General features: G+C 45.7%; 1 protein-coding gene across 2 annotated transcripts; it reads right to left on the reverse strand.

Moving 5' to 3' along the window:
- Positions 1 to 303: 303 nt before the first annotated feature.
- On the reverse strand, positions 304 to 25,367 carry TLCD3A (TLC domain containing 3A). 2 transcript variants are annotated; one of them, XM_047706068.1, is made up of 6 exons: positions 25,006 to 25,366; positions 8,895 to 10,023; positions 8,384 to 8,467; positions 3,890 to 4,094; positions 2,426 to 2,521; positions 304 to 1,954 (listed from the first exon to the last, which is right to left on the reverse strand). In XM_047706068.1, the coding sequence occupies exons 2-6, from the start codon at positions 9,014 to 9,016 to the stop codon at positions 1,685 to 1,687; spliced, it is 777 nt and encodes a 258-aa protein (XP_047562024.1). In that variant the 5' UTR covers positions 9,017 to 10,023; positions 25,006 to 25,366; the 3' UTR covers positions 304 to 1,684. The 2 variants fall into 2 exon arrangements, with proteins under 2 accessions (XP_047562024.1, XP_047562025.1); XM_047706069.1 differs by lacking the exon at positions 8,384 to 8,467 and having other exon boundaries at positions 25,006 to 25,367.
- Position 25,368: the final 1 nt, after the last annotated feature.

Raw genomic sequence — 25,368 nt, forward strand, 5'->3', positions numbered from 1 at the left:
TCCTTACTGGGATTCACATAGGAAGGGGAGATCATGCCAAGAGCTGCCTGACCACTGGCCTTGATCTCTAGGACCTGATGAGGTACTCCTGGGACCCCAGGAACATGGTAGAGGAAGGTATGAGCTAGGCCTTCCTGAATGCTGAAGGTGTGACCACACCCTGCCACACCCCCACTTCTGCCAGTTGCGTGGTGGATGTGAACACAGACCAGAAGCCAGAGCTCACAGCAGGGATTCCAGTCAGGTCACAGGATGGGTGTGAAGAGAAGTCGATACTGATGTATTTCACAAACGAGAAGAAGCTGGGAAATATTAGTGCACTTTAATCACCACAGGGGTGATTTATAAAGACAGACTGACAGTAAACAAAACCGGTAAAAAAAAAATTACAGCATTTGACATTTTTTAAATGGCACCCATTAAAGACAGAAATAGAATTTGAGACACTGTTACATACTCAGTACTTTGCAAGTTCATGGACAACAGTAAGTTAAAAGGCACTTTAAAACTTCTAGATTTTTACTACCATTTGAAAAACAAAACTTCATGGTAGCAGTTTCTAAAAACCCATCCTAGTGGATAAGGAACAATTAGTGTTGGCACCAGAGGATCCTATCTGCAAATGGTGGATGGGTCAGTCCACAGGACGTGTTTTGGCCAGGGCGCTCTTGCACTCTTGTTCCCCAGCCTTCTGCGGCAAGGTGGCAGTACGCTTCTTCGGGAACGGGCTTTGTAACAGAAGCTCTGGCTTAGCGGGAGGCCGCCTGGAGGATACCTCTCACGGTTTAGGATACAGAAGCCCGTTTCCACATCCTATGAAAAGGACAATGTCAAAGTGGGGGGTGACCTGGGAAAGAGCTTGCTAGGCACCACGTCCCTTTACCCCTGCAGTTTTAACAGCAGCATCCTGCGCGCGTGGACGTGATGAAAGCTGGGTTTGAGGGGACATAAGAAAGGAATAGGATTTGTGACGGGACAACAAGCTCACAAGTTTGACATTAGTCTTCCCACATCAGCCTGCAGTGGCGCAGACGCATCGGCCTCCCGACCCACTCAAGTGTTCCCTTCCCCGCTTCTTGCTCCCCTGCCAGGGAGACCTGAACGGAAGTCAGTGGACACGGGAATTCAACGCTGGCACGTGGGTGACAGGATGAGTCACCCAGTAAACAGTACAAAAGTACCTACCCACAATGATTTTCCCAGGCCAACATCACAAGAACGTATTTCAAGAACCGAGTTCGTCACTTGCTACTGCTGGCCCAGTGAGTATAGATGCTGCCCTGAGTGGTAGGAAAGGTGGGTAGCCGCCAGTATTCGGGCCAGGCAGGTGCCCGGACACTTAGCAGCCTGGTCTACCTGTCTCCACACCCCATGCTTCTACCTCCCAGAACCCTTGAGGTAAGACCCAAGGAGGGATCCCTGGGCTTTTCATTAAAACCTCCTTGCTGCCAGTGGAGGTCTGACAGGATCCAATCACTGTTACTTAGAAAAAAGTGCTTTGGCCAAAGGGGCAGGTTAGAAGAGGGAGATCAGATGACCATCCTTTAGAAAAACTCAAACCCAGCTGCTCATCAATACCCAAAAGCCTGAGGCCAGCCAGGGCACAGTCTGGTCCGTGGGAATACTGCGTGGAGGCAGCAGTGAGCGTGAGGCAGCACCCTCACTGCCTGATCCCCAGGAGCACTTAGCCATCCTTTTTGGCTGGGAGGCTGTCAAAGAGCCGGGTTGCCTTCTTGCACAGCAGAGAGAACCAGTAGATCTGGGGAGCGATGAGGAAGCCATTGGCCACATTGCAGTAGAAGGGGATACGGGATGGCACCTGGAGTAGGCTTAGTCCCTGCTGTTGGCCATAGGACCAGTACATGAAAGGGAAAAGGAGGATCCGACAGGAGAGGAAGGTGGTCAGCGTGAGGATTCCGTTCACTTTGTACAGAAGGGTGTGCTGCTGCTTCAGCTGCAGAAGGAAGGGGGGGAGAGGGCCGTTAGCGCCACGCCATGCCTTCCGTGCCTTCTGGGAGCGACCGGCCCAAGGCCCACGGCACAATAGTCACACATCCGGTCTTCTGACACGTGTGGCAAAGCTGGCTGAGTGCTGCTCTCTTTCTGTGTGCACACAGGCTCGAAGTTTTTCCTACAGTGATATGAACTTGGCCTAAGCCACCCAGCCAAGAGGCACACAAGAACAGTGGATTTAACAACAAGAACAAAACAAAACAAATCTGTGGCCAGGAAGAAATACCTAAAAAACTGTATCAAATGTGAATCAAAAGTACAATGTCACCCCCACAGGCTCAGAAAACCAACTGACCTTTGCATCTGTTGAAGGGTGTCCTGTCCCACCATTCCTAGCGCTATGGGATTCCCACACACCCCCAGTCAGCCGGGGGCCAGCTTCCTCCCACCACCACAGCCCCATCATACATGCCTGAATCAGGACTCGGCCCAGCGACACAAATGGAGTGCTCAGTTCTGCCATAAAGATGCAGCCGACAAAGAAGTCCCCCAGGTCTCCCCTGAGCCTCTACAGAAGAAAAAGGAAAGAAAGGGAAATAAGAACTAGAGGGTAAGGAACCACCAGAAGGAACATTCTAACGAGGGCTACTGGACAGGGTAACCATGAGACCATGAAGGGAAAGGGCAATGCTAGAGGAGCGAGTAGAGACCTGGCTGACAGTCTTCAGCTTCCACAGCAGTAGGGCTTGGAGGGTCAAACCCCCTTGGATCCAGAGGCAACTCAGAGGTCAGGGGATCGCATCACACACCAAGTTTTTTCTGAAATCCAATGTCAGCCAGAAGGAACCCTGTAGCCTACTTTTGGGTATCTAACTTAGTCATGCCAAGGGCACTTGGCCAGTTTAGTTCAACAAAATATGTGCCAGGCCCTGTGCTAGATGTCAGGGTCCCAGAGCAACCAGGAGAATCTTTGTTATGAATGTAATGTACTCCCACCACTCCTTTTATCTTGTCAGAAAAAAATAGGATAGTGGAGAAGGACCACTCTGTCACTTACTACCACAATAAATAAGCTCTTAGAGCCCCAGCTGCTTCATCTCTGGTACAGGGCGGAGAATATCTAATTGTCATTTCTAATACTTCCAATTATTAGTAGAAAGCGATGAGCTTTGCAGTCCAGAAGCTGTCACCTGGTAGGCACTTAGGAAATACTAATTTCCTTTCTGCATTCCCGTCTCTCACTCAGGGCAGGGGGGGGGGGCATGGGCAAATGGACCCAAGGAGAAATTCTAAGGCTATCTGCTTTGAGAGTGGGTTTTTGCGACATCAACATAGCACATATAGTACTCTCTGACAATGTTAGAGCTCATCACCAGCTCTAACTATGAGCTACTCTCATTTTTTTAAAAAACAATCTGGGGTCACCTGGGTGGCTCAGTGGGTTAAGCCTCTGCCTTCAGCTCAGGTCATGGTCCCAGGGTCCTGGGATCCGGCCCCACAACGGGCTCTCTGCTCGGCAGGGAGCCTGCTTCCTCCTGTATCTGCCTGCCTCTCTGCCTACTTGTGATCTCTGTCAAATAAATAAAACCTTAAAAAAAAAAATCTGTATGTTGTTTTGTATTGTATTGTATGCTGTTTTTATATTGTATAAACTAAAGACAGGGCCTCTGACAGAGCCAGGGAATCATAGAGGGCTAGGGGACTGCATAAAGGACAGTGCTGGTAGGGAGGATCAGCGACATTGCAGATTGCATTTTCCCCCCCACAGTATCTGCCGGGGAGGCTTTACCAGGGAAGCAGTGGGCACAGGACAGTGGGTGTCGGAGGAAGGGGAAAGAAAGAGGGACAATCCAGGCTCCTAAGTACTGGTCAAAGCACCCGGTATAAGGAGGAGACGAGGGACAGAGTTGGCTGTCGGCTGTCTGGGAAGGCCTACCTGGGCAACTGGCACAAGGACAAACAGAATGACTGCGTGGTGTGTGATCATGAGGCGGTTTTTACACAGGAAGTTTCGGAAGGTGGCGAGGGAGTGTCCACGGTTCTGGTCTCTGGTTCGGTACCACTCACAGAGGTACATAGCGTAGGAGTCATAGACCATGTACGGAATCAAGAACCAGACATACTCTCGGGCAAGCCAGTGCCTAAAAGAAAGCGTATGAACAGTCCATGAGATGAGGACAGATGTCAGTTTTGTACCTAACCGGCTATTTTCGCTCCAAAACGCTTTACAAGGGAGACTCTGACAGTGATAAATAAGGCAAGTGAAGATTTTTCTCTCAGGTACAGGGCCAATTACTAGGTGTCAGAGGCAGAAAGCTGGGACTCACTCAGCACCAGGTGTTTCAGTAACCAGCTGTCGCCATTTCCCTGATTTAGCCCTTTCGAATGCATTTTCTGATAAAAGCTAACTTTGATATAGATATCTCTACAAATGATTCATTAGCCCCACCAAGAAACTTGTTCAGAGGTGTACCAAAGGCCCAATCCAATATTTCCGGTTTAACTCTACTTAGTTGCTCAATAGTTGGGAGTTTCCTCACATATTTGCTCGCAACCCCACTTTCGGGAGTTTCTGGGAAGCTACCCTGACCGTGGGTAACTGTGTGGGTAATTATGTGGGTAATTCTGTGGCTAATCCAATTCCACTCATTAAGAAAAATACATCTGGAAAGGAGCCCGGAGCTCAAGGACTACTTTACAGCAGTCAGATACGAGCAGAGAAGCTAGGACAAAAGACAGCATTCCCCTTTACTTGCCCAAAGGGGTTGATTCCATATTTGCGGAGTCTAAACTGACTGTTTATCACAAGCCCAGAGCATATTAGAAGGAAAGTCTCCAATGTCTACCATTTTGTTCCCAAATGAGAAATAATCATTCTACAGAAAAAGGAGAAAATCAAAACAGAAATCATACACTCTTGCTGAGAAGGATTAACTTCATTCAATTGGCACATTTTCACTGAGCACCCCTGAGTCAGCAAGAAGAAACAGTTTAGTTTCATGGTTTTCAAACTACCTGAACCCCAGAATCACCTGCAGCGCTGGTTAAGGACTCTACTCCCCAGAGCCTCTACCGGCATGGCCTCACGAGCTCAAGTTTGTATTTTTAACTCTGTTTCCGGTGATTTCCTAAGAAGCCAGCCCACTGAACTGCAACACTAGCAATATATTCCAGAGAGGGTGCCATTCAAATTTCTATTCCTGAACGAGTCCACACTTCTCACGGCATGACTGTATCATTAAGAAGCAATGAAACAGCGGGGCACCTGGGTGGCTCAGTGGGTTAAGCCTCTGCCTTCGGCTCAGGTCATGATCCCAGGGTCCTGGGGTCGAGCCCCGCATCAGGCTCTCTGCTCAGCAGGGAGCCTGCTTTCCCCTCTCTCTCTGCCTGCTTCTCTGCCTACTTGTGATCTCTCTCTGTCAGATAAATAAATAAAATTAAAAAAAAAAAAGCAATGAAACAGGCAAACGAGTAAGTAATGGCAAATATACTAGATGTGCATATGAATTCCTCAGCCAGGTTCCATTTGGGCAACAAAGATATGGCAATATTTATTCTACTGCTCATCTACGGCCTCCAGTTGCTTTCTTTTTTTTTTTTTTTAAGATTTTATTTATTTATTTGACAGACAGAGATCACAAGCAGGCAGAGAAGCAGGCAGAGAGAGAGGAGGAAGCAGGCTCCCTGCGGAGCAGAGAGCCTGATGTGGGGCTTGATCCCAGGACCCTGGGATCATGACCTGAGCCGAAGGCAGAGGCTTTAACCCACTGAGCCACCCAGGCGCCCCTCCAGTTGCTTTCTTGAAGCAATTCCAAGCACAATAACTATGAAGAACTATTAAGCTTAGCTGAAATGCAACTGACCCCTCCCCTCCAGAGGTGCCTGGGATTTTGATATTTTGCACAACCGATTCAACGCGATGTGAAATTGTGGCTGATAGGCAGGACTCTCCAAAAACTTATCAACAAGAGGTCTGGATTATAATCTTAACTGTCACCAGCCAGGGACTTAACTTTCTTTGTAGCATCAAGATAATAATTCTTGTTTTTTCCTTCCCTGACAAAGTTCTTGTGTGGATTAAAAAACTAGAAGTGTGAATGTCCTTTTAAATGTAAAAAGCACTATCCAAATATAAGTGCTTAAACTGCTAAAACTGCATGGGATTTTTAGCCCTTTTGGGTATCTGGACTCCTTTAAGAATCTCCTGAAATCTCTGGTCCCACACCACATTATGCATATAATTTGGGGGATTTATAAATACATATTCTGTGTGAAGACATAAAATGGAAAAGCATATAATAGGGGTGCCTGGGTGGCTCAGACGATTAAGCATCTCCCTTCAGCTCAGGTCATGATCTCAGGGTCCTGGGATGGAGTCCCATGTTGGGTTCCCTGCTCTGGGAAGAGTCTACTTCTCCCTCTGCCCTCCCTCTGCTTGAGTGCAGAAGCACATACACTCTCTCTCAAGTATGTAAGATCTTTTTAAAAAAGGAAGAAAAGGCATACGATAGAAAAATATTTGAGTGTACATATACGAAAACCAAAAGGCCTTTTTTTTTTTCCCAAGATGATCTAGGTGCCTTTAAAACATGCTTATACATACATGCAAAGGCAGAGGGCACAGAGACGTGTCTGTCTCCATTTTGTGACCAGCAAATCTAAGGCATAAAGATATAGAAAAGGAGGAACCTGAAAAACAAACTCAGGTGTGCCACCATGATCCAGCCACTAAAAACAGAGCTTCTGGGGCGCCTGGGTGGCTCAGTGGGTTAAGCCGCTGCCTTCGGCTCAGGTCATGATCTCGGAGTCCTAGGATCGAGTCCCGCATCGGGCTCTCTGCTCAGCAGGGAGCCTGCTTCCTCCTGTCTCTCTGCCTGCCTCTCTGCCTGCTTGTGATCTCTCTCTGTCAAATAAATAAATAAAATCTTTAAAAAAAAATAAAAAATAAAAAAAATAAAAACAGAGCTTCTGAGGGGAAGACACAACAGGGGTGCTACAGAACTAACGGTGTGCAAACATCTTCTGAAATATATAGGGGCTGCCCAATGCCTGCCCTCATATCAGCTCAAAAAAATACTGCAAAGTCACATTTGTCACTTTAATCTTTGTAAAAGAGGCTGATTTCAAGCTTAATGTGACAGAGTGGGAACAGTGAGAGAATTTGCTGCATGATCAGAAAATGCTCAATGAGGGGCGCCTGGGTGGCTCAGTGGGTTAAAGCCTCTGCCTTCAGCTCAGGTCATGATCCCAGGGTCCTGGGATCGAGCCCCGCATTGGGCTCTCTGCTCGGCAGGGAGCCTGCTTCCCTTCCTCTCTCTGCCTGCCTCTCTGCCTACCTGTGATCTCTGTCTGTCAAATAAATAAAATCTTAAAAAAAAAAAAAAAAGAAAATGCTCAATGAAAATAAAAAATTGAACCCAGCCAAGCAAATGCTGTTAGCCTTTGTTATATGCAGTCAAGATCAACTGACCTATCTTCTCTCGGCATCTATCATTCATTGCCAGTAGCTGGTTTTGTTTAAAGGAGGCACAGGAAGGAAAGCACAAAAGTCACAACGGCAGGACTAATCCCAAGATTCAGACACGAAATTTACAGAGAAATGGATACCCCACTCCTGCTCCCATCCCTTTCCACGCTCAACTGGTAAAAACCAGGACACTGCAGAATCGACAAGAAAGGGACTAGGAAAGGCTATGAGACATTCCTTGCACATTTGACTACCACTCTTTAAGGAAGAGAAAGTTAAGAGTGGTTCTAGGAAGACAGGTGAAAACAATGGCTTTTTAGAAAAAGCTGGGGCGAGGGCACAACTGCCCAGGTCTAAACACTATACAAAGTAGACCGGTCTTTATGATTTGTTTCACTGGATGCACATTTCCTGACCTGCCTGGGGACTGAGCTGTAATTCAGGTACAGGTCAGTTTCCTGAAAGCCCTAGAAACATTTTTCATTGCCTTCAGCAAATCCAGAGGAAACACGGGAGCAGCCCTTGTAAAGAAAGGGTTGGTGGATTTGTCCCTTTCCACCGAGGGTCTCTGCTAACCACCCTTGGCCAAAGAATGCTCCAGAGCAGGGATCTAGGGAAATCATTTAAAAGACCTAAAGGCCAGACCCCCACTCCAAATAATTCTCACGCTTAGGTGGCTCATAAAGAACTTGAATCAGTGGGAGAACTTGAATCAGTGGGCCACCTTAAATCAGACTCAGACCCTGTCATTCTCTAGCACGTCTTCAGTTTACTTTCTCTGAAGTGAGCGAGGCTGAAAGAGGTAAAGAGAGAGGAGGGGCTCATTATGGGGCTGGGATTCTCCCATCAGCTACCTAACCGCATGTGCTGATAAAGGACTAGCGCCTGTGAGCCACTCAAACGTGAAAACTTCGAAAAAGTTCAGCGCTGTCATTGGTGCTTCCACCTGGCATTGGATGTTACCTGTCCGTGATCACGTCGCTACAGGAACGGATGATGACGATCCCTGACCCGGTGGCCAACACAGCCTGCACTGAAGAAACCAGCCTAACGTGCGGCAGAAAAGAAAAAGGGGGGGGGGGAATCCAGTCCAGCGGACAGCATAAAGCCCAGAGCCTTCAACCTGCCTCTCCCCTAGGCTGCCAGGGCGGTGAGGGAGAGCCTCCGGCCGCCGCCGCGCTCCCGACCCCAAAGCAGAAGGCAGAGGTGGACCAGCCGCTTCCCGCCCGGTCCTGACCCGCGTGGGCGCCCTCCATCCTCCTCCCTCTCTCCCTCCCCGGGAGGACGCCGGGGTCTTCCGAGAGCTCCGGCCAGCGCCCCGGAGGGGCAAGGCACCAGGGAAGCAGCCCCCTCGCTTCCTGTCGCCCCCCTTTTCCGCCCTCGGCGCGGCGCAGGGGCGGGCGCCGGCGGGTCGGGGCGGCGGGCAGCCCGCGCGCGGCCGGGTGGGGCGGACGGCGCCCGGCCTCGCCCCTACCTGGTGCTGATCATCACGCAGTCGGAGTCGCTCCAGGCGGGCCGCGCGCGCCGCAGCCCCCAGGTGCAGAGTGCGAAGAGCCCCGGGAAGAAGAGCGAGCCCGAGGCCAGCGTCAGCAGCATGGGTGCTCCGGGGGTCGGTCGCCGCACTCGGCGCCCTCGGCGTGGCTCAGGTCGGCTCTGCGCGACTCCCGGACTGGCGCGGCCCGCCCGGCCCTATTTCTACCCTCCACCCTCCGCCCCCGCCCCGGCTCCGGCCCCGCCGCGACTCCGGCAGCCGCCGGGCCCTGGCCCCGAGCCCGCAGCGCCACTCTCCGCGTGACCAGGCCGGCAGCCACGATAGGCGCGGGCCGGCCGGGCGGGGCGGGGTCTCGCCGCCGCCGCCCCTGGGCCGCGAGGCTTCCCCGGGTTCCCCCGGCCGGCCGGAGAGCGGGCGGCGGCGGCGAGCTGCGGCCCCGGAGGTTCCGAAGGCGCCGACGCCGCGCTCCGCACGAGCCTTCCGAGCGGCCGCGGAGGGGCCGAGGCTTCCCGGGCTTCTGTTCCGTCACCGCGGACGCGTCCCCCTCCCGGCGGGACCGACCCGACCGACGGGACGCCCCGCATCTGCCCCCACTGCCCTCCTTGACTTCCCAGCCCCAGGCGAAGGCGGCGGCATGGGGGAGGCCCCGAGAAAGCCCGGGAAAAAGATGCCTTCGGCCGAGCCCCCCACCTCCCCCGAGGGTGGGCGAGCCCTCCGCGTCGGGCCCGGGCATCTCTCTTTGGCAGAAGGAAGGAGAGGACGGGAGGGCTTGCGGCCATGCCCGCCTGGCTTATCTACCAAGCACTTTTGCGTCCAAACGGGAGTCTTAAGGAAATGATCCCTCTGTAGGCCACAGATGGCTTTTCCGCGTCCTGCCAACTGGTGCAGTTCTCCAGAGGGGGCTGGGGTCGCTCCTCAAAGCTCTAAATCATGCTACAGAACCCAGCAGTCCCTCTCTCCATCCGCCTAGCGAGGTAGAATACCGGGTCTGCAGACTTTCTGCAGCACCGCGGTACTGCCTCTCGCCTTCGGGTCAAGATCCTACGCAGAGTCTCCGGGACTGCTGACAAAGTTTTCTTTTTTGAAAGTGCTCCATCCAGGTGCCGCAAACCTGAATGGGTTGGAAACGAGTCATCGTCGCTCAACACCAGTCACGTGGACCAATACAGTAGCTTCAACATTACTGGCTTCTCTCCCTCTTGGGACTTCCCAACGTTTTACTTTGCTTTGGTCTCTATCATCCTCAGCTAACATGGGCCTGAGGATGGGGGGACAATTAATTCACTTATGCCTACTGCGATTGGAAGGCTCTGTGGGTCTCTGCCTATCACCACCATGCAAAATCCTGAGGAAAGCCCTGTAAGAGGACTGTCTGAAACAGTGGGGCTCAGCCTCTCTGAGCCACTGTTTACTGATTTGTGAAAGGAAGAGGCTAAACCAAAAGCTCTTTAAGGTTCTTCCAGTTCTAAATTCTTACGATTCTGTGACTTTTAAAAGATAACAGATGATTGCAATTAGATGCCAATTACATTTCTCTAACACGGCAGTTACTGATGTAGAAGCAGACATAAACACAGCTTTTAACATCTTACATATTGTTGAGGGATTTAATCAACATTAAGGAAACAGAATACCCGAAGGAAAATCTGAAATTTCTTCCAATTAGGGTAACATCTCTAACTCCCAAATTCACTGCTAACATACTTGGTGAACTGAAAAAGACACTTCAGTATGGTAGCAAGATATCCGGCAAATACAAAGCTTTCTGTATTTTCACATTTGCATGTGGACAAAGGACAGCTAAGTGAAAACTTTTCATGGTCTCCAAAACAAATGCTTATGCATTCCGCTTTCTATTCCCTACCTATTTATCCCAACCACCTCCAGCTCCAGCTTTTCCAGAGGGATAAGTGGTTACCAGTCTTCCCTGCCTTCTCTCCTTAGGGATCAGCGGACGGACCAAGGATGCTAACACTTTTAAGTCGTGGGAACCCATCTAGTCCCTATGCAAGAAGTTGTCTGTACAGCTCTTAAGGAGTCTATGAAATGAAAACAAAACAACATAGGTTTCACATACAGAAAATAGCAAGTCAAGTCAGTTTCCAACACCAGGCTCACATTGTCACCAGAACGTTAAGCTTGAATCACCAGAAAGCCCAAAAGCATAAGCCCTTGGCTTTTCAACCCCTTAGGCAAATGACAAAGCCTTTTTAACAGAAACTTCTACTCATCCTTCAAAAGTTTTGAGTTGTGTTTCCTTCTCCAGGAAGGTTTCTATCTATCTGTTTCTTTTGGGCACATTTATAAATGTCCCTCTAGATCACTAACTGTTAGCTCTTTGAAACAGGACGATGTCTTTTCATTTTGTTTTCCAAGTTAGGCCTGGCACATTCCCAGTGCTCAAGAAACATTGATACTTTTCAAAGCTAATATTTACTATGTGGCAGGCACTGTATCAAACATTTTACAAGCATTATCTCATTGGATTGGTCACAAAGAATCTATCTTCTGTGTGTGTGTGTGTGTGTGTGTGTGTGTGTGCAAAATAAAGACCCAGAGCAATGAAAAAAAAAAAAAAACTGGCCCAAGTTCACCTGGCTGGTGGGAGAGTTGGGATTTGAACTCATTACTTTCTGCCTTCAAGGTCAGTGTGCTTAATGACTACACTACCTTCAAACTTGATAAGCAAGGGAAGAGTAGTTGTTTTTCACAACATAGTTTCTGATTAATAACCACTGTTCCTAATTGTTTCCTCATAAATTTAAATGTGTGGACTGTACTTTATGGGCTCTGATGCTGCTGTTATTAATATCATTTCATATTTATATATGCCTTTACAATTTTTCAAATCACTTTCACATATATTAATCTCACTTGGTTCTCAAAATGACCTGGTGAGGAAGGTGAATATACTACTTCCTTTCATAGATGAAGAAATCGAGGAGCGAATGGTAAACTGACAGACCACGCTACGACGTGGCAAGGCTCAAGTTAGAACCCAGGGCTCCTGACTGATGTTCAGGGTGATTTCATCTCGTAGACTTGGGATTTAAGGAGTTTTTAGTTCTGTCTCTTAGGTGGATTTTGAGAGTGAGGTTGGGGTTACCAGATGTTAGTTAAGAGAAGATTCACTTGCAAAGTGAGAACTCATTTACAAAATTCCCTTGAATGGGAACTGATCAAGCTCCAAGTGTGGGAGGGCCATGGTGGGATTTCTCTGGTTTCTACCCTATCTCTCCCATTCCTTTAAACCCTGATCTGGATACATTAGGGGATAGGATAGCAGAACTCTCCCCATTCTGCTCCCTGGTTTCTCTAGACTTACACTGAAAATACCGTATTTACTTTTACGAGACTCTGAGAATAGCCAGGTGAATGCCAAGAAGATGTGCAATGTGCGGGCTACTACCCTTGATCAAGGACATTTTCTTCCTATCCAGAAAAAGGCGTCAAGGAAAAACAACTGAGATTCACACATGAGACATCATTTCGAGCTCCAGGACTGAGAGACCTTGGAGGTCTCTAGCCACCCATTTACTTAAAAAAAATCATAACAGAGAAAATGAAACTCTATTCTGCAAAGAGTTATTTTGCTTAGAACTGCACCTCATTTCTGTATTACAGGCTTTGGAAGCAGAGACAGAGCAAGAAGAACAAGGGAGGAAATAAAATGATGGGAGACATGGAGATACAGCACAGGAAGATCCGTCAGAAGACTGAGATCAGAACAGTTACGGGGAATAAAAAGGGCACGATCCAGCTCCTTTGACTCAGGAAAACAAGCAGAGAGATGGATCCAGAAACTGGAATTCACAACAAGGGGACAAGAGGGAGGCACTGTGAGACACAGAGAAAGGTAAAAGGAGGTGTACAAAGAGGAAGGAAGTGATAGCCTTTATGGAATAGCTGGAACCTTTAGGCTGGAACCAACCAAAGCCATATTGCATTTGAAGTTCTACCGCACAAGGAAGGAGGCGGCTTGTTTTTAGGCCAGAATGTGGCAGGGGCAAGTTAATCAATTGCCTTTCTCCTCTTTCTCCTGTATTCTGTTTGCACTCCACAAGAATACCTGGTCAATGTGACCTGGCACTGATATTTGTCTACATGTTTCCCCTCTGGACTGCAGGCCTCTCTAATGGGCAAGGCAGGGCCTGTCAGTTCAGAAGGCAGCCATGACACACAGCGCAGCAGGGAGCGTTAGGGGGCCCGAGTTCCAGCGATGGCCCTGCTTCACGTAAGCTGGGTGACGTGGGGAAAACTACTTAACCTCTCTCTAAGATATGGGTTCCTCTACCGACCTCACAGGGTGGTTACAAGAGTTAGATGACAGATTTTCAGAAATATGTGTAGACTATGTGCTGGACAGGGACAAGGGACCCTTCGTTATCTTGGTTCCCTGCAGCACAGTTACTGGCTGTTGAAACTTCTCAGTAAACATGGATTGGATTGAAGACGATCTAGGCCTGGCCTTAGCCAGCTTCCAGGCTGCTGCTTCCTCTGTTTTATCCTGGACTATTTGCAAAAGCAAACTCTAAGTCTAAGAGGCACAGTCACACCCCAAGCACATGGTTTCTACAAACAGTGACCACAGCTGCGCACCACAGGGAACTCCTCGCTCTGGTACACAGTGATAATGATCCCTGTCAATAAAGACCATAATTTACACAAAGAACAGATTATATAGTACCTGCCTTTGTGTATTGCTTTGTATTTTTAAGGCACTCTCACCTATTTCTTTTGCTGTAAGTGCAAAAATTTGCTTGTCTGCAGAGAGTCACACCTAACTAAAAGTAGTGTGAGTTCCAAACTCAAGTTTAAGAAAATATTCAAGGGCATTGAACCATTAAGGAAATTACCTTTGAAATGAGTTAGAACCAGCAAATTGCTGTGAACAAATTCAGCTGCCTTCCTAAATCATCAGATCAATAATTTTTAGTGACTTCATGTCTCGTAAATAATTCCGTAGAAGGATTGTTTTGTTTACGCAACTAAACTCTGATGGTATTGTTTTTTTTTTTTTTTTAATGAAAAAATATGTCAGGGGTGCCTGGGTGGCTCAGTCCGTTAAACAAGTGACTCTTGATTCCGGCTCAGGTCATGATCTCAGGGTCATGAGATCGAGCCCCACCATTAGGCTCTGCACTCAGCAAGGAATCTGCTTGAGATTCTCTCTCTCCCTCTGTCCCTCCTCCCGCTCACGTGCACTCTCTAAATAAATTCTTTTAAAAAATATGTCAGGGGGCGCCTGGGTGGCTCAGTGGGTTAAGCCGCTGCCTTCGGCTCAGGTCATGATCTCAGGGTCCTGGGATCGAGTCCTGCATCGGGCTCTCTGCTCAGCAGGGAGCCTGCTTCCCTCTCTCTCTCTCTCTCTCTGCCTCTCCATCTACTTGTGATCTCTCTGTCAAATAAATAAATAAAATCTTTTATTTAAAAAAAATTAAAAAAAAATAAAAAATATGTCAGGAAAAAAATATGTTAGAAAGAAAACATGCCCACTATGGAAAATAATCACAAATAATGCCATCACTGAGAGATATTACTCTCAGGTACTAATATTTTGGTAAAATTTTTAAAAAAAATATTTTACTTATTTGAGAGAGGGAGACACAACGAGAGAGGGAACACAGCAGGGGGAATGGGAGAGGCAGAAGCAGGTTCCCTGCTGAGCAAAGAGCCCAGTGCGGGGCTCGATCCCATGACCCCAGGATCACGACATGAGCCAAAGGCAGACACTTAATGACTGAGCCACCCAGGCGCCTAAGTAAAATTCTTCCCAGTCTTCTTTAAATGCATATATTATATATATATATATATATATTTAAGATTTTATTTATTTATTTGACAGAGCTCACAAGTAGACAGGCAGGCCGAGCCGAAGGCAGAGGCTTTAACCCACTGAGCCACCGAGGCACCCCACAAACTTCATTTTTAATAAGTCAAAAGTAATTTGATTTATTTTTTAAAAGATTATTTATTTATTTATTTGACAGGCAAAGATCACAAGTAGGCAGAGAGGCAGGCAGATAGAGAGAGAGGTGGAAGCAGGCTCCCTGCTGAGCAGAGAGCCCGATGCAGGGCTCGATCCCAGGACCCTGGGATCATGACCTGAGCCGAAGGCCGAGGCTTTAACCCACTGAGCCACCCAGGTGCTCCAGTAATTTGATTTTTGATTTGTTTTGAAAGGAATTCTTAACTGGGGGAGAGTGGGTTTGAGCACAGATGTATACCCTGGCACAAAAACATAGACAAGGTCTTCATCTGTTCTGGTAACTTCAAACTTAAAAATAGTTAAGAGCCCCATCCTTATTAGCATTTGGTTTATGCCTTTAAAGTGGGCGTGATAATATCTATAGAAACTCAAGCTGCTATGTAACTATCTAGTTTTTGCTCTTTATAGGCTGAGCTCTATTAACCTATTTAGGAAACTGTAATTACGTAGGCCCTTGGTGCCTGTTTAAGCAATGAAGGAAACCATTCTTTGCAAAGCTAAGTCTGTAGTGTCTTTTACCATGCACAGGAAATTTCCACCCCAGACTTAATGACTTCTCAACAAGATTATGGCTGAAAATCTAAAAACAATGCAGAAGAAGCTAATTAGTTACAAGGAAGTAAGTTTCTTATTTGGGTCGGGATCTTTTTTATATACATAGCAACCAGAACCTTGGCCTCAAGCATGCTAGCCGAGGCTTATGTAGCAGCTGAGTGTCACTGCCCCCATCTGTGACTGACCTCACAAAATCACAAACTATTAATGGTGAGTCGAAAGGCTGAATAAACTGTTGAGTTAGGGGCCAGATTGAAATACATTTACCCTGGAGGTAGAGCAATTTCCTATGTTGTGAGGTAACATGACCACGCTGCCCAGCACAGGTCTTAGAAGGATTCAGAAAGTTTTATTTTTATTATTATTTTTTAAGATTGTATTTATTTATTTGACAGAGAGAGACAGACAGCAAGAGAGGGAACACAAGCAGGGGGAGTGGGAGAGGGAGAAGCATGCTTCCAGCTGAGCAGGAAACCCGACGCGGGGCTCCATCCCAGGACCCTGTGATTAGGACCTGAGCCGAAGGCAGATACTCAACCGCTTAACCAGCTGAACCACCCAGCTCCCTGGGATTCAGAAAGTTTTAAATCCTACTGCAATGTGAAGGACAGGAAGCACTTGTAGTCAAGACTCTGCCACTTTCCTTCTTTTGTGTGTTCCAAGTCCACTGTTTCTTTATGCAGCATCTGTGGCTCAACTGGCTCCTCTTTATATGTTTTCTTCTATTTCAATTTTAAGAACTACGTTCATTCCAATCTGCTGCTGTTGAATACTCTACTGTTGGGGTTCTGGCCAACAGAGCAGCGCACACATAAACCTTCAAAAATGATTTTAACATTGAAAAGATAGAGAATATAGTAACTTATGAAGAAAAACTAAGAAAATCAACTGAAATACAGAATAAAAGAAGTGAGATAAAGTGGCTGGATACAAGATCAATCCACAAAATTAAACGGCTTTTCTATAAAGCCAGCAAATATCAATTAGAAAAAGTAACAGAAAAGGAGGACCATTTACAGTATTTTTAAATTTTTAATTCCAGTACAGTTAACATACAGTATTATATTAGTTTCAGGTATAATACATTTTTTTAATTTATAAAATCTGTTAGAGGGGAGCCTGGATGGCTCAGTCAGTTAAGCATCTGCCTTCGACTCAGGTCATGGTCCCAGGGTCCTGGGATTGAGCCCCGCCGCAGGGAGCCTGCTTCTCCCTCTTCCTCTGTTGCTCCCCCTGCTTGTACTCTCTCTCCCTCTGTCAAATAAGTAAATAAACAATCTTTTTTAAAAATTAAAAATTAGGGGCACCTGGGTGGCTCAGTGGGTTAAAGCCTCTGCCTTCGGCTCAGGTCATGATCTCAGGGTCCTCGGATCGAGTCCCGCATCGGGCTCTCTGCTCAGCGGGGGGCCTGCTTCCTCCTCTCTCTGCCTGCCTCTCTGCCTACTTGTGATCTCTGTCTCTCAAATAAATAAAATCTTTAAAAAAAATTTAAAAAAATAAAAATTTAAAAATTAAAAAAAAAATCGGTTAGTTTTAGGCCTAATAAGAAATATGCAAGACCCAAATGGAGAAGGCTACAAACCTTTACTGAAAGCTATAAAAGCCTAAACAAATGGAGAGCATGGTCCTAAAGGGAATATTCAATACTGTAAACATGTCAATTTTCCTCAAATTGATCGTTAAATTCAATACAATTCCAATGGAATTCCTAACACGGTTTTCATAGACTCGGAAAGCTCTTCCTAAAGCTCACAGGAATTAGAGAAAATGTGCAAGAATGGCCAAGAAATATTTGAATAAGGAACACTGGGGGGAAGGGAGGAATTTACAATATATCAAAACACCCTCAAATTATCATAATTAAAATAGTGTAGAAGAAACAAATCAATGGCATAAAACAGAGTCCTGAACCAGACCCACCAACTTTAATATGTGGCAAACACATCATACTTGTGAAGAAAGGAAGGACTAAGAACACCACAGAAACCATTAGCCTTCCTTAGGAAAAAATAAAATTAGTTGAGTACTGTCCCTGCAGGATTGCTGTCCTCCCAGAACCTTGTGACCTTATTTGGAAATGGGGTCTTTGCAGATTTAATTATGGTAAGGATTGAGCTGAGACTAGACTGGACTAGGGTAGGCCCTAAATTCATGAGAGTATCTTTATAAGAAACAGAAAAGGACACAGACACAGAAAAGAAGATGACGTGAAGATGGAGTAAGAGATTGGAATGACGAATCTATGAGCCAAGGGATGCCAAGGACTGGCATCTCTCTCAAGGACAGTTTCTCTCTCAGAGCACCTCCCCCCCCAAGGAATCAATCCTAGCAACACCTTGATTTCAGACTTTTCTAGCCTCCAGAACTGAGAAAATTAATTTCTGTTGTCAAAAGGCACTCATCCTTTGGTAATTTGTTATGGCAGTCCCAGAAGACTAATACAATGCCACACACTAAACACAAACATAAATTCCAATGTATAAAAGATTTAACATAAAAAGCAACATTATAAATGTATCAGAAGAAGAGTTTGAAAAATATTTTTGGGCACGTGGGTGGTTCAGCTGGTTAAGTGACTGCCTTTGGCTCAGGTCATGATACTGAAGTACCAGGATCGAGTACCACTTCAGGCTTCCACAGAGAGTCTGCTTCTCCCTCTGACCTCCCCCCCTCTCATGTGCGTGTGCTCTCTCTCAAATAAATAAATAAAATTTTAAAAAAAATTAAAAAAAAGAAAAATATTTTTATTTTTAGAATTCACAGGCTAGAGAAAGCCTTCCCAAACAAGGCATGAAACCCAGATGTCATATAGAAAAGGACAGATTTGTGTATGCTAAAAACAAAATTGTACATCAAAGGGCACTAGTTACAAGTTAAAGACAAGTAATAGTTTAGAAAAAATATTTGTAGTATGTAGCAAAGTCAGGGTTAATATCCAGAATAGACAAAGAAATCCTACAAGTCAAGAAGAAACACAAATGACCCAACGGAATTATTCAAATAATATAAACTGGAAATAAACAGAATACAAAAAGGCCAATAAAAGTTTTATAAGTAAATATTTAAAAAACTGATAATATCCAGTGTACATAAAGACACAAGGATACAGGTACTTTTCTCAATACTGGTAGTATAAATATGTGGGATGCCTGGGTGGCTCAGTTAGTTAAGCAATGGCCTTCGGTCATGATCCCAGGGTCTTGGGATTGAGTCCTGCATCAGGGTCCCTGCTTGGTTGGAAGTCTGCTTTTCCCTCTCCCACTCCCCCTGCTTATGTTCCCTCTCTCGCTTGTCTCTCTCTCTCTCTGTCAAATAAATAAATAAAATCTTAAAAAAAAAAAAGGAAATAAAACTTTTAACTGCTTTTCCAATGTAAACCTAAAACATAGCCAGGTAAAATGTTCTTGGCTGGTGGAGAAGGGATATCAACCGTGTTATCAGTGATTGTGAAACTGGAGAATATTATGTGTGGGAGGGTTGTTCACAAGATTTTTATGTTCAGCAGGAGGAGGCATGGATTTAAAAAAGACATTAAAAAAATTTTTTTAACTTTAAGAAATATTCAGTGGGATCCCCCTTCCCTTAAAGTTGCATGCAAAATGTGCAAATGTATATTTTTCTGGGGGAAAGGATCTACACAGAGTTCTTCATGTCCTCCAAGGGATCCAGACTCAAGAAAGATTAAAAGATACTGGACACTCAAGGGAGTTAGATACAATGAATCAATGGTAGCTACATTATAATGATTGTACTAGTTAGTTAATGTCAATTTTACAAAACTAATGTTACTTTTGTTGTAAAGTTTAAGACTTACACAAAAGGGTTTGTCATTCTAGCCTCTATAATTATCACCTTGTTGAGTAGGTGAGGGAATTACTGAATGTGAACCCGATGTAGCCAGCGTGGAAGGGTTCTAAAAACATCTGGGAGCTAGCGTGTATGCATGACTGAATGCCTGAGCTATGATCGTGGGAACAGGGGAGCTGCTGAAGCTAGCTGGAGATTATGATCTGCTTAGCAAGAATGGGCATGCACAGAGAACCAGAGTACCAATCAAAACGAAACCAGGTATCCAGCCTATGGGAACAAGCAGAACACCTGAATTTCAATCAAGAATGAACGGTGGTGTTCTGGATATTCAAAAAACTGAGGCTTAGTCAGCAAAAGACTGTATTTTCATGAAAAGCCGTGGAAAGCCAAGAAAACATTTTTCGAATAAGATTTCTTGCAGAAATCAAACTACATTCTCCCATTACAAGTTGATGTGGGAACTTTGCCACCGATAGTGATAACAGGATCTGTGTGTGATGGGGTTTGAGGAGTCCTAGGGGGCATTTTGGAAATTTGTGGGGAGTATTTTTGGTTAAGACAACGTTGGCAAGGGCCTATGCTACTGGCTTAGTAGGTAAGGATCAGATAATTCAGACATGTTGCAGGTTTTTTGCTTTTTGGGGGGGTGGGTTTTGGCCAGAAATTTCACAAAAACTCAGGTGTTTAGGGGAAGTTCATTATGGAGGGGAAGGTTATTATGGAGAGTGAAGGTTATTATGGAAGGGAAGCTTAAATGAAGAATGATACTGTCTTGTCTTACAAAATAACATACTCTGCATGATGTCCGCTTAATGTAGTACAGCTACTTTGAAAACAGTGAAACCAGTTGCAAATACAACTGGGTATTGGGGACTCCTTTTAACTGAGTCAGAAAGAAATGCTAAATTGACAGGCACATGAAATTTAGAGACCTCACTGGGTTTCATTAACAAAGGCTATTTTAAAACTACTTAATACTTTCATCTATAGACTTAGTTTTTGTTTGTTTGTTTGTTTGTTTTGTTTTTTGGCATAATGAGAAATGTTATAATAATTCTTTTGGGGATTACTGGTGGTGGTGGTTGTTGTTTTTTTCCATTTTATTTTGATGCTGTCCTCAGACATGCATACCGCAAACTCCCTGTGGCCTATCCTCCTTTGCCAATCCAACCTTTTTCCATTGCCCATTAAAAGATAGGATCTCGGGACGCCTGGGTGGCTCAGTTGGTTGAGCAGCTGCCTTCGGCTCAGGTCATGATTCCAGCGTCCTGGGATCGAGTCCCACATCGGGCTCCTTGCTCGTCAGGGAACCTGCTTCTCCCTCTGCCTCTGCCTGCCATTCTGTCCGCCTGTGCTCTCTCTCCCTCCCTCTCTCTCTCTGACAAATAAATAAATAAAATCTTAAAAAAAAAAAAGATAGGATCTCTGAGGTATGTGAATGTGTTTTAAGTATTAGAGACTAAATTTATGTATAAGTAAAATTTCAAGTGAGAAAATGTGTTTTCCGTCACCAGCTATACCCCATCCCACAGGGGCAAAAAAAATTTTTTTAAACTGAGCTCCTTTGTGACAATATCACAAGCTCTTTTTTTTTCATATCCCAACTTCTCCTATATGTAAATGTCCATATTTTATCTTAAGACCTTATAAGCTGTCTTTCCTGACTTCTTCCACTTCCCTCTTTTGCTTATCATAAATAAATCAGTCTAGCCTATTACTTATCTTTTTTTTTTTTTAAAGATTATTTATTTATTTATTTATTTGACAGAAAGAGAGATCACAAGTAGGCAGGCAGGTGGCGGGGTGGGGGGGGCGGGGAACAGGCTTCCTGCTGAGCAGAGAGCCGCTCGATCCCAGGACCCTGAGATCATGACCTGAGCCAAAGGCAGAGGCTTAACCCACAAAGCCGCTCAGGCACCCCTAGCCTATTACTTAATACCCCCCTTTTTGGGGCACCTGGGTGGCTCAGTGGGTTAAAGGCTCTGCCTTTAGCTCAGGTCATGATCCCAGGGTCCTGGGACTGAGCCCTGCAGCACCAGGCTCTCTGCTCAGCAGGGAGTCTGCTTCCCCTGGTCTCTCTCTGCCTGCCTCTCTGCATACTTGTGATCTCTGTCTGTCAAATAAAGAAATAAAATCTAAAAAAAAAAAAAAATACCTCCCTTTTTTTGGAAGGGGGAGGGGCAGAGGGAGAAGGAGAATCCTAAGCAGACTCTGTGCCTAGCACAGAACCCAGATCAGGGCTTGCTCCCATAACCCTGATACCATGATCCCAGCTGAAATGAAGAGTCAACGCTTAACCGATGGAGCCACCCAGGGGCCCTATTAATGCTTTTTTTGAAAACCTAGTGTCCACCTATATTTCTGTTCTTTTATCTTCTTACCCTTTTTTTTTACTGTGCAACTCTCCTAAACTCAAGCTTATGTTCACTACTAATATCTGCAGAGACGGAGAAAGGAAATCACTGAGTTGGGAGCTTTGGAATAGGAAGGCGGGGGGAGTGTAATTGAGAGTTGACAATGGATGCATAAAGGGACCATCAGTGGAAATTGGGACAGCATGAATTGGGACATCTCCAGGATGGAGATGGTCCATCCTCGTTTCTTGACTGGCTACAATAATGCACGCTGTTCAGAAGCAAAGAAAACAAAAATGAAAGGACTAAGACTGATGGCAGGCATGCTAAACTTGATCAGATCACTTCTCTGCTTACAATCCTTCAAAGGTTTCCTCAACATGACCTTCAGGAGCCTCGGTCATCTGGCACCAGATATTTCTCTAGCCTCTTCTTGTACCATTCTCCCCTTAGCTTTCAAAGTCTCCCCCGCTGCAGCCAATTTCTTCCAACCTAAAGGCTTTCGCATGTACCATGCCTTTCATCTGTCACCTCCAATTCTTCCCATCCTCCACCCTTTGCTTCAGCTTAAAAATTAGTTCCTCAGAGAAGCTTTTCTGACCCCCAAATCCAATCCAGACACTCTATCAAAATAGTCTTTTGATATATGTCTTGTCTTCCATTAGACCTATCACAGTTATGTTTACTTGTATGAATACCTTTTCAGACATGGAAATAGTCCTGTGGAGGCAGGCACTGGGTTTACTTTGTTGATTGCTAAATTCCCAGCACCTAGCCTAGTGCCTATCACCAGCAGGAACAGTAGGAACATTCGTTCACTCATTCAATACATTTAGTGAGTTTACTGAATGAGTAAATGAATGTTTGGATGAGTTAGCTACAGGACTTTAGACAAGGTTTTTTTGTTTTGTTTGTTTGTTTGGCCAAACATTTTATACAGTATTGTGTAGTTGCTTAACACACACTTAAATGGTCTTATGGGGGAGGGGAAAGGGGAGGTTCTTGTAGATTCCCAAGGAAATGCTTAGGCAAGTTTTTATTGTGATTACATCTCCATTTTCTCATCTGTTAAATGGGGCAATGATACTAATTTCTAACCTCAGGATTGCCATGTGGATTAAGAGATAATGACTGCCTAGCATGGTGCCTGACATTATAGTAGGGGCTAGGAAATGTTACTTATTTTCATTGTTAAAAATAAGCTCTATGAGCAGGGCGCCTGAGTGGCTCAGTCATTAAATGTCTGCCTAAGCATCTGCCTTCAGCTCAGGCCATGATCCCAGGATGCTGGGATCAAGCCCCACGTCAGGCTCCCTGCTCAGCAAGAAGCCTATTTCTCCCTCTCCCTCTGCCTGTCCCCCACCCCCCGTCAGATAAATAAATTTTAAAAAATTTAAAACAAACAAACAAACAAACAAACAAACTCTATGAGCAACCAGAACTCTCATACAGCACTGGTAGGAATGCAAAAATGACACAGCCACTTCGGAAAGAGAGTTTACCAGTTTCTTACAGAGTTTAACACAGATTTTCCATACAATCCAGCAATTCCACTTCTAGGTATTTACCCAAATAAAATGGAAACTTTGGTTGATACAAAACCTGCGCACGAACGTTTATTCAGCTTTATTCATCATTGCCAAAAACTGGAAACAACCCAAATGTCCTTCAAACAAGGAATGGAGAAATAAATCGTGGTATAGCTACACAGAATACCACCCAGCAAGAAGGAATGAACTACTGATAGATGCACAAAATGGATGACACGTAACAGCTTCATGCTAGGTGAAAGAAGCCAGACTCAAAAGGCCACATGTTATATGATTCCATTAATATGACATTCTAGAAAAGCCAAACTGTTGGGACAGAAATCAGGTCTGTGGTTGCCAGGCAATGGGGTGGAGCATGAGGGAATTTGGAGGAATGACAGAACTGTCCTAGGACTTGACTGGGATGGTAGTGACATGTCTATATGCACTTATCAAAACTCCTGGCATTATAAACCAGAAGATGAATTTTACTATATGTAAATTATGCCCTCATATAAAAGATACAGACCCCAAACAGGTGGATAAAATTACATTTTCCTTTTCAAAAAAGTGTTACAAAAGTATGACAGTTTATTTGTAGACATTTTGGGAAAATGTACGAAGAGTGTACATGCCATCACCCACAGAACAGTACTATTTCTTTGTTATCATTTTTATACGTGCAAACTACACATGAACTGGGACCACACTGTACATTTTTGCTTTCTCAAATGTACATTTTTTTTTAAAGATTTTATTTGACAGAGAGAGAGAGAGAGATCACAAGTAGGCAGAGAGGCAGGCAGAGAGAGAGTGGGGAACAGGCTCCCTGCGCTGAGCAGGGAGCTTGATGTAGGGCTTGATCCCAGGACCCTGAGACCATGACCTGAGCAGAAGGCAGAGGCTTACTTAACCCACTGAGCCACCCAGGGGCCCCTCAAATGTACATTTTACTTTCTGGCATATATTAAGCACATTTTTCCCTGTAAGTAACTTTCAAAACCATGATTTCACGAGTCAAAACTATTTATTCTATTGTACAGCCCAGTTACATTTTTTTTATAATTTTTTTTTAAAGATTTTATCCATTTATTTGACAGACAGAGATCACAAGTAGGCAGAGAGGTAGGCTGAGAGAGAGGAAGGGAAGCAGGCTCCCTGCTGGGCAGAGAGTCGATTCGGGACTCGATCCCAGGACCCTGAGATCATGACCTGAGCCGAAGGCAGCGGCTTAACCCACTGAGCCACCCAGGCGCCCCAGCCCAGTTACATTTTTAAGCCTCCCCTTATGGTTAGAAATCGCTTCCATGTTTTTACTACAAACGACTTCGATAAAACTAAAAAAAGAAAAGCTGAGTGGGGCCAGGGACTCTTCCATTTTGCAATTTCACAATGTTTAACTGGTAAAACAACTCTTCCTTGGCTGCCATCGCCTCATTGTTTTAAGTGTCTGGAGGAAAAGTGGTTCCACAGGGTGATCTGGCCTCTCCTTCCTTTGAGGTGCACAAGAGCTAGACACCCTAATATTACCTGTATTACTAGCTTAAATTTGCATAGCGCTTTTTATCTTTGAGGGGTAAGCAGGGCAGCCGGAGTGATCTGCTCATGAACCCACAGTTTATCAGTCTTGGAATGGGACTTAGGCTCTAGATACTGAGTCTCAGAAAGTAAACATTTCCCCCGCGGCGGAGCACTGTCTAATCTAGCTCTTCACGCCCACCATACCCCCTCGCCCCCCATGGAGAAACTGCAGACACCCCCAGAAAACCCTGACTAGAGGTTTGGCACATGGAGAACTTAACTGTCAAGTGGACGCTATCCCTCCGAAAACTGTCCTTGGCAACATCGCCACTTACCAGCTGGGGTCATTTCTCCCCTCGGTGGCAGGGGTACACCTACTGCCACTGATCAAGAGGGCCCTGGGAGCTGTAGGATCGCCGGCTTCGCGGCCTGTGAGGGTTGCTATCGGTAGGTCGCGACGCTGGTGGGGCTTACCCTCACTGGGGGTCCTGCCAGGGCAGCCAGGCCCTCCTCAACACCGGGGCCTTCAGTGGGGGGCGCGCCCTCGGCGAGGTGAAGCGGGACCCCATCATGTTAAGGAGAGCTGAAGGCAGGCAGGGACCGCCGGACCACAAGGCTGCCCCTGGAGACTCTCGGAACGTGATGGGAATGCCTCCTCCGGGCGACCAGAGGTCAGTCCTCCGCTATCCCACAGTGCC

The sequence above is a fragment of the Lutra lutra genome, chromosome 16 (genome assembly GCF_902655055.1).
Source record: "Lutra lutra chromosome 16, mLutLut1.2, whole genome shotgun sequence".
In the NCBI taxonomy this organism is placed as follows: Eukaryota; Metazoa; Chordata; class Mammalia; order Carnivora; family Mustelidae; genus Lutra; species Lutra lutra.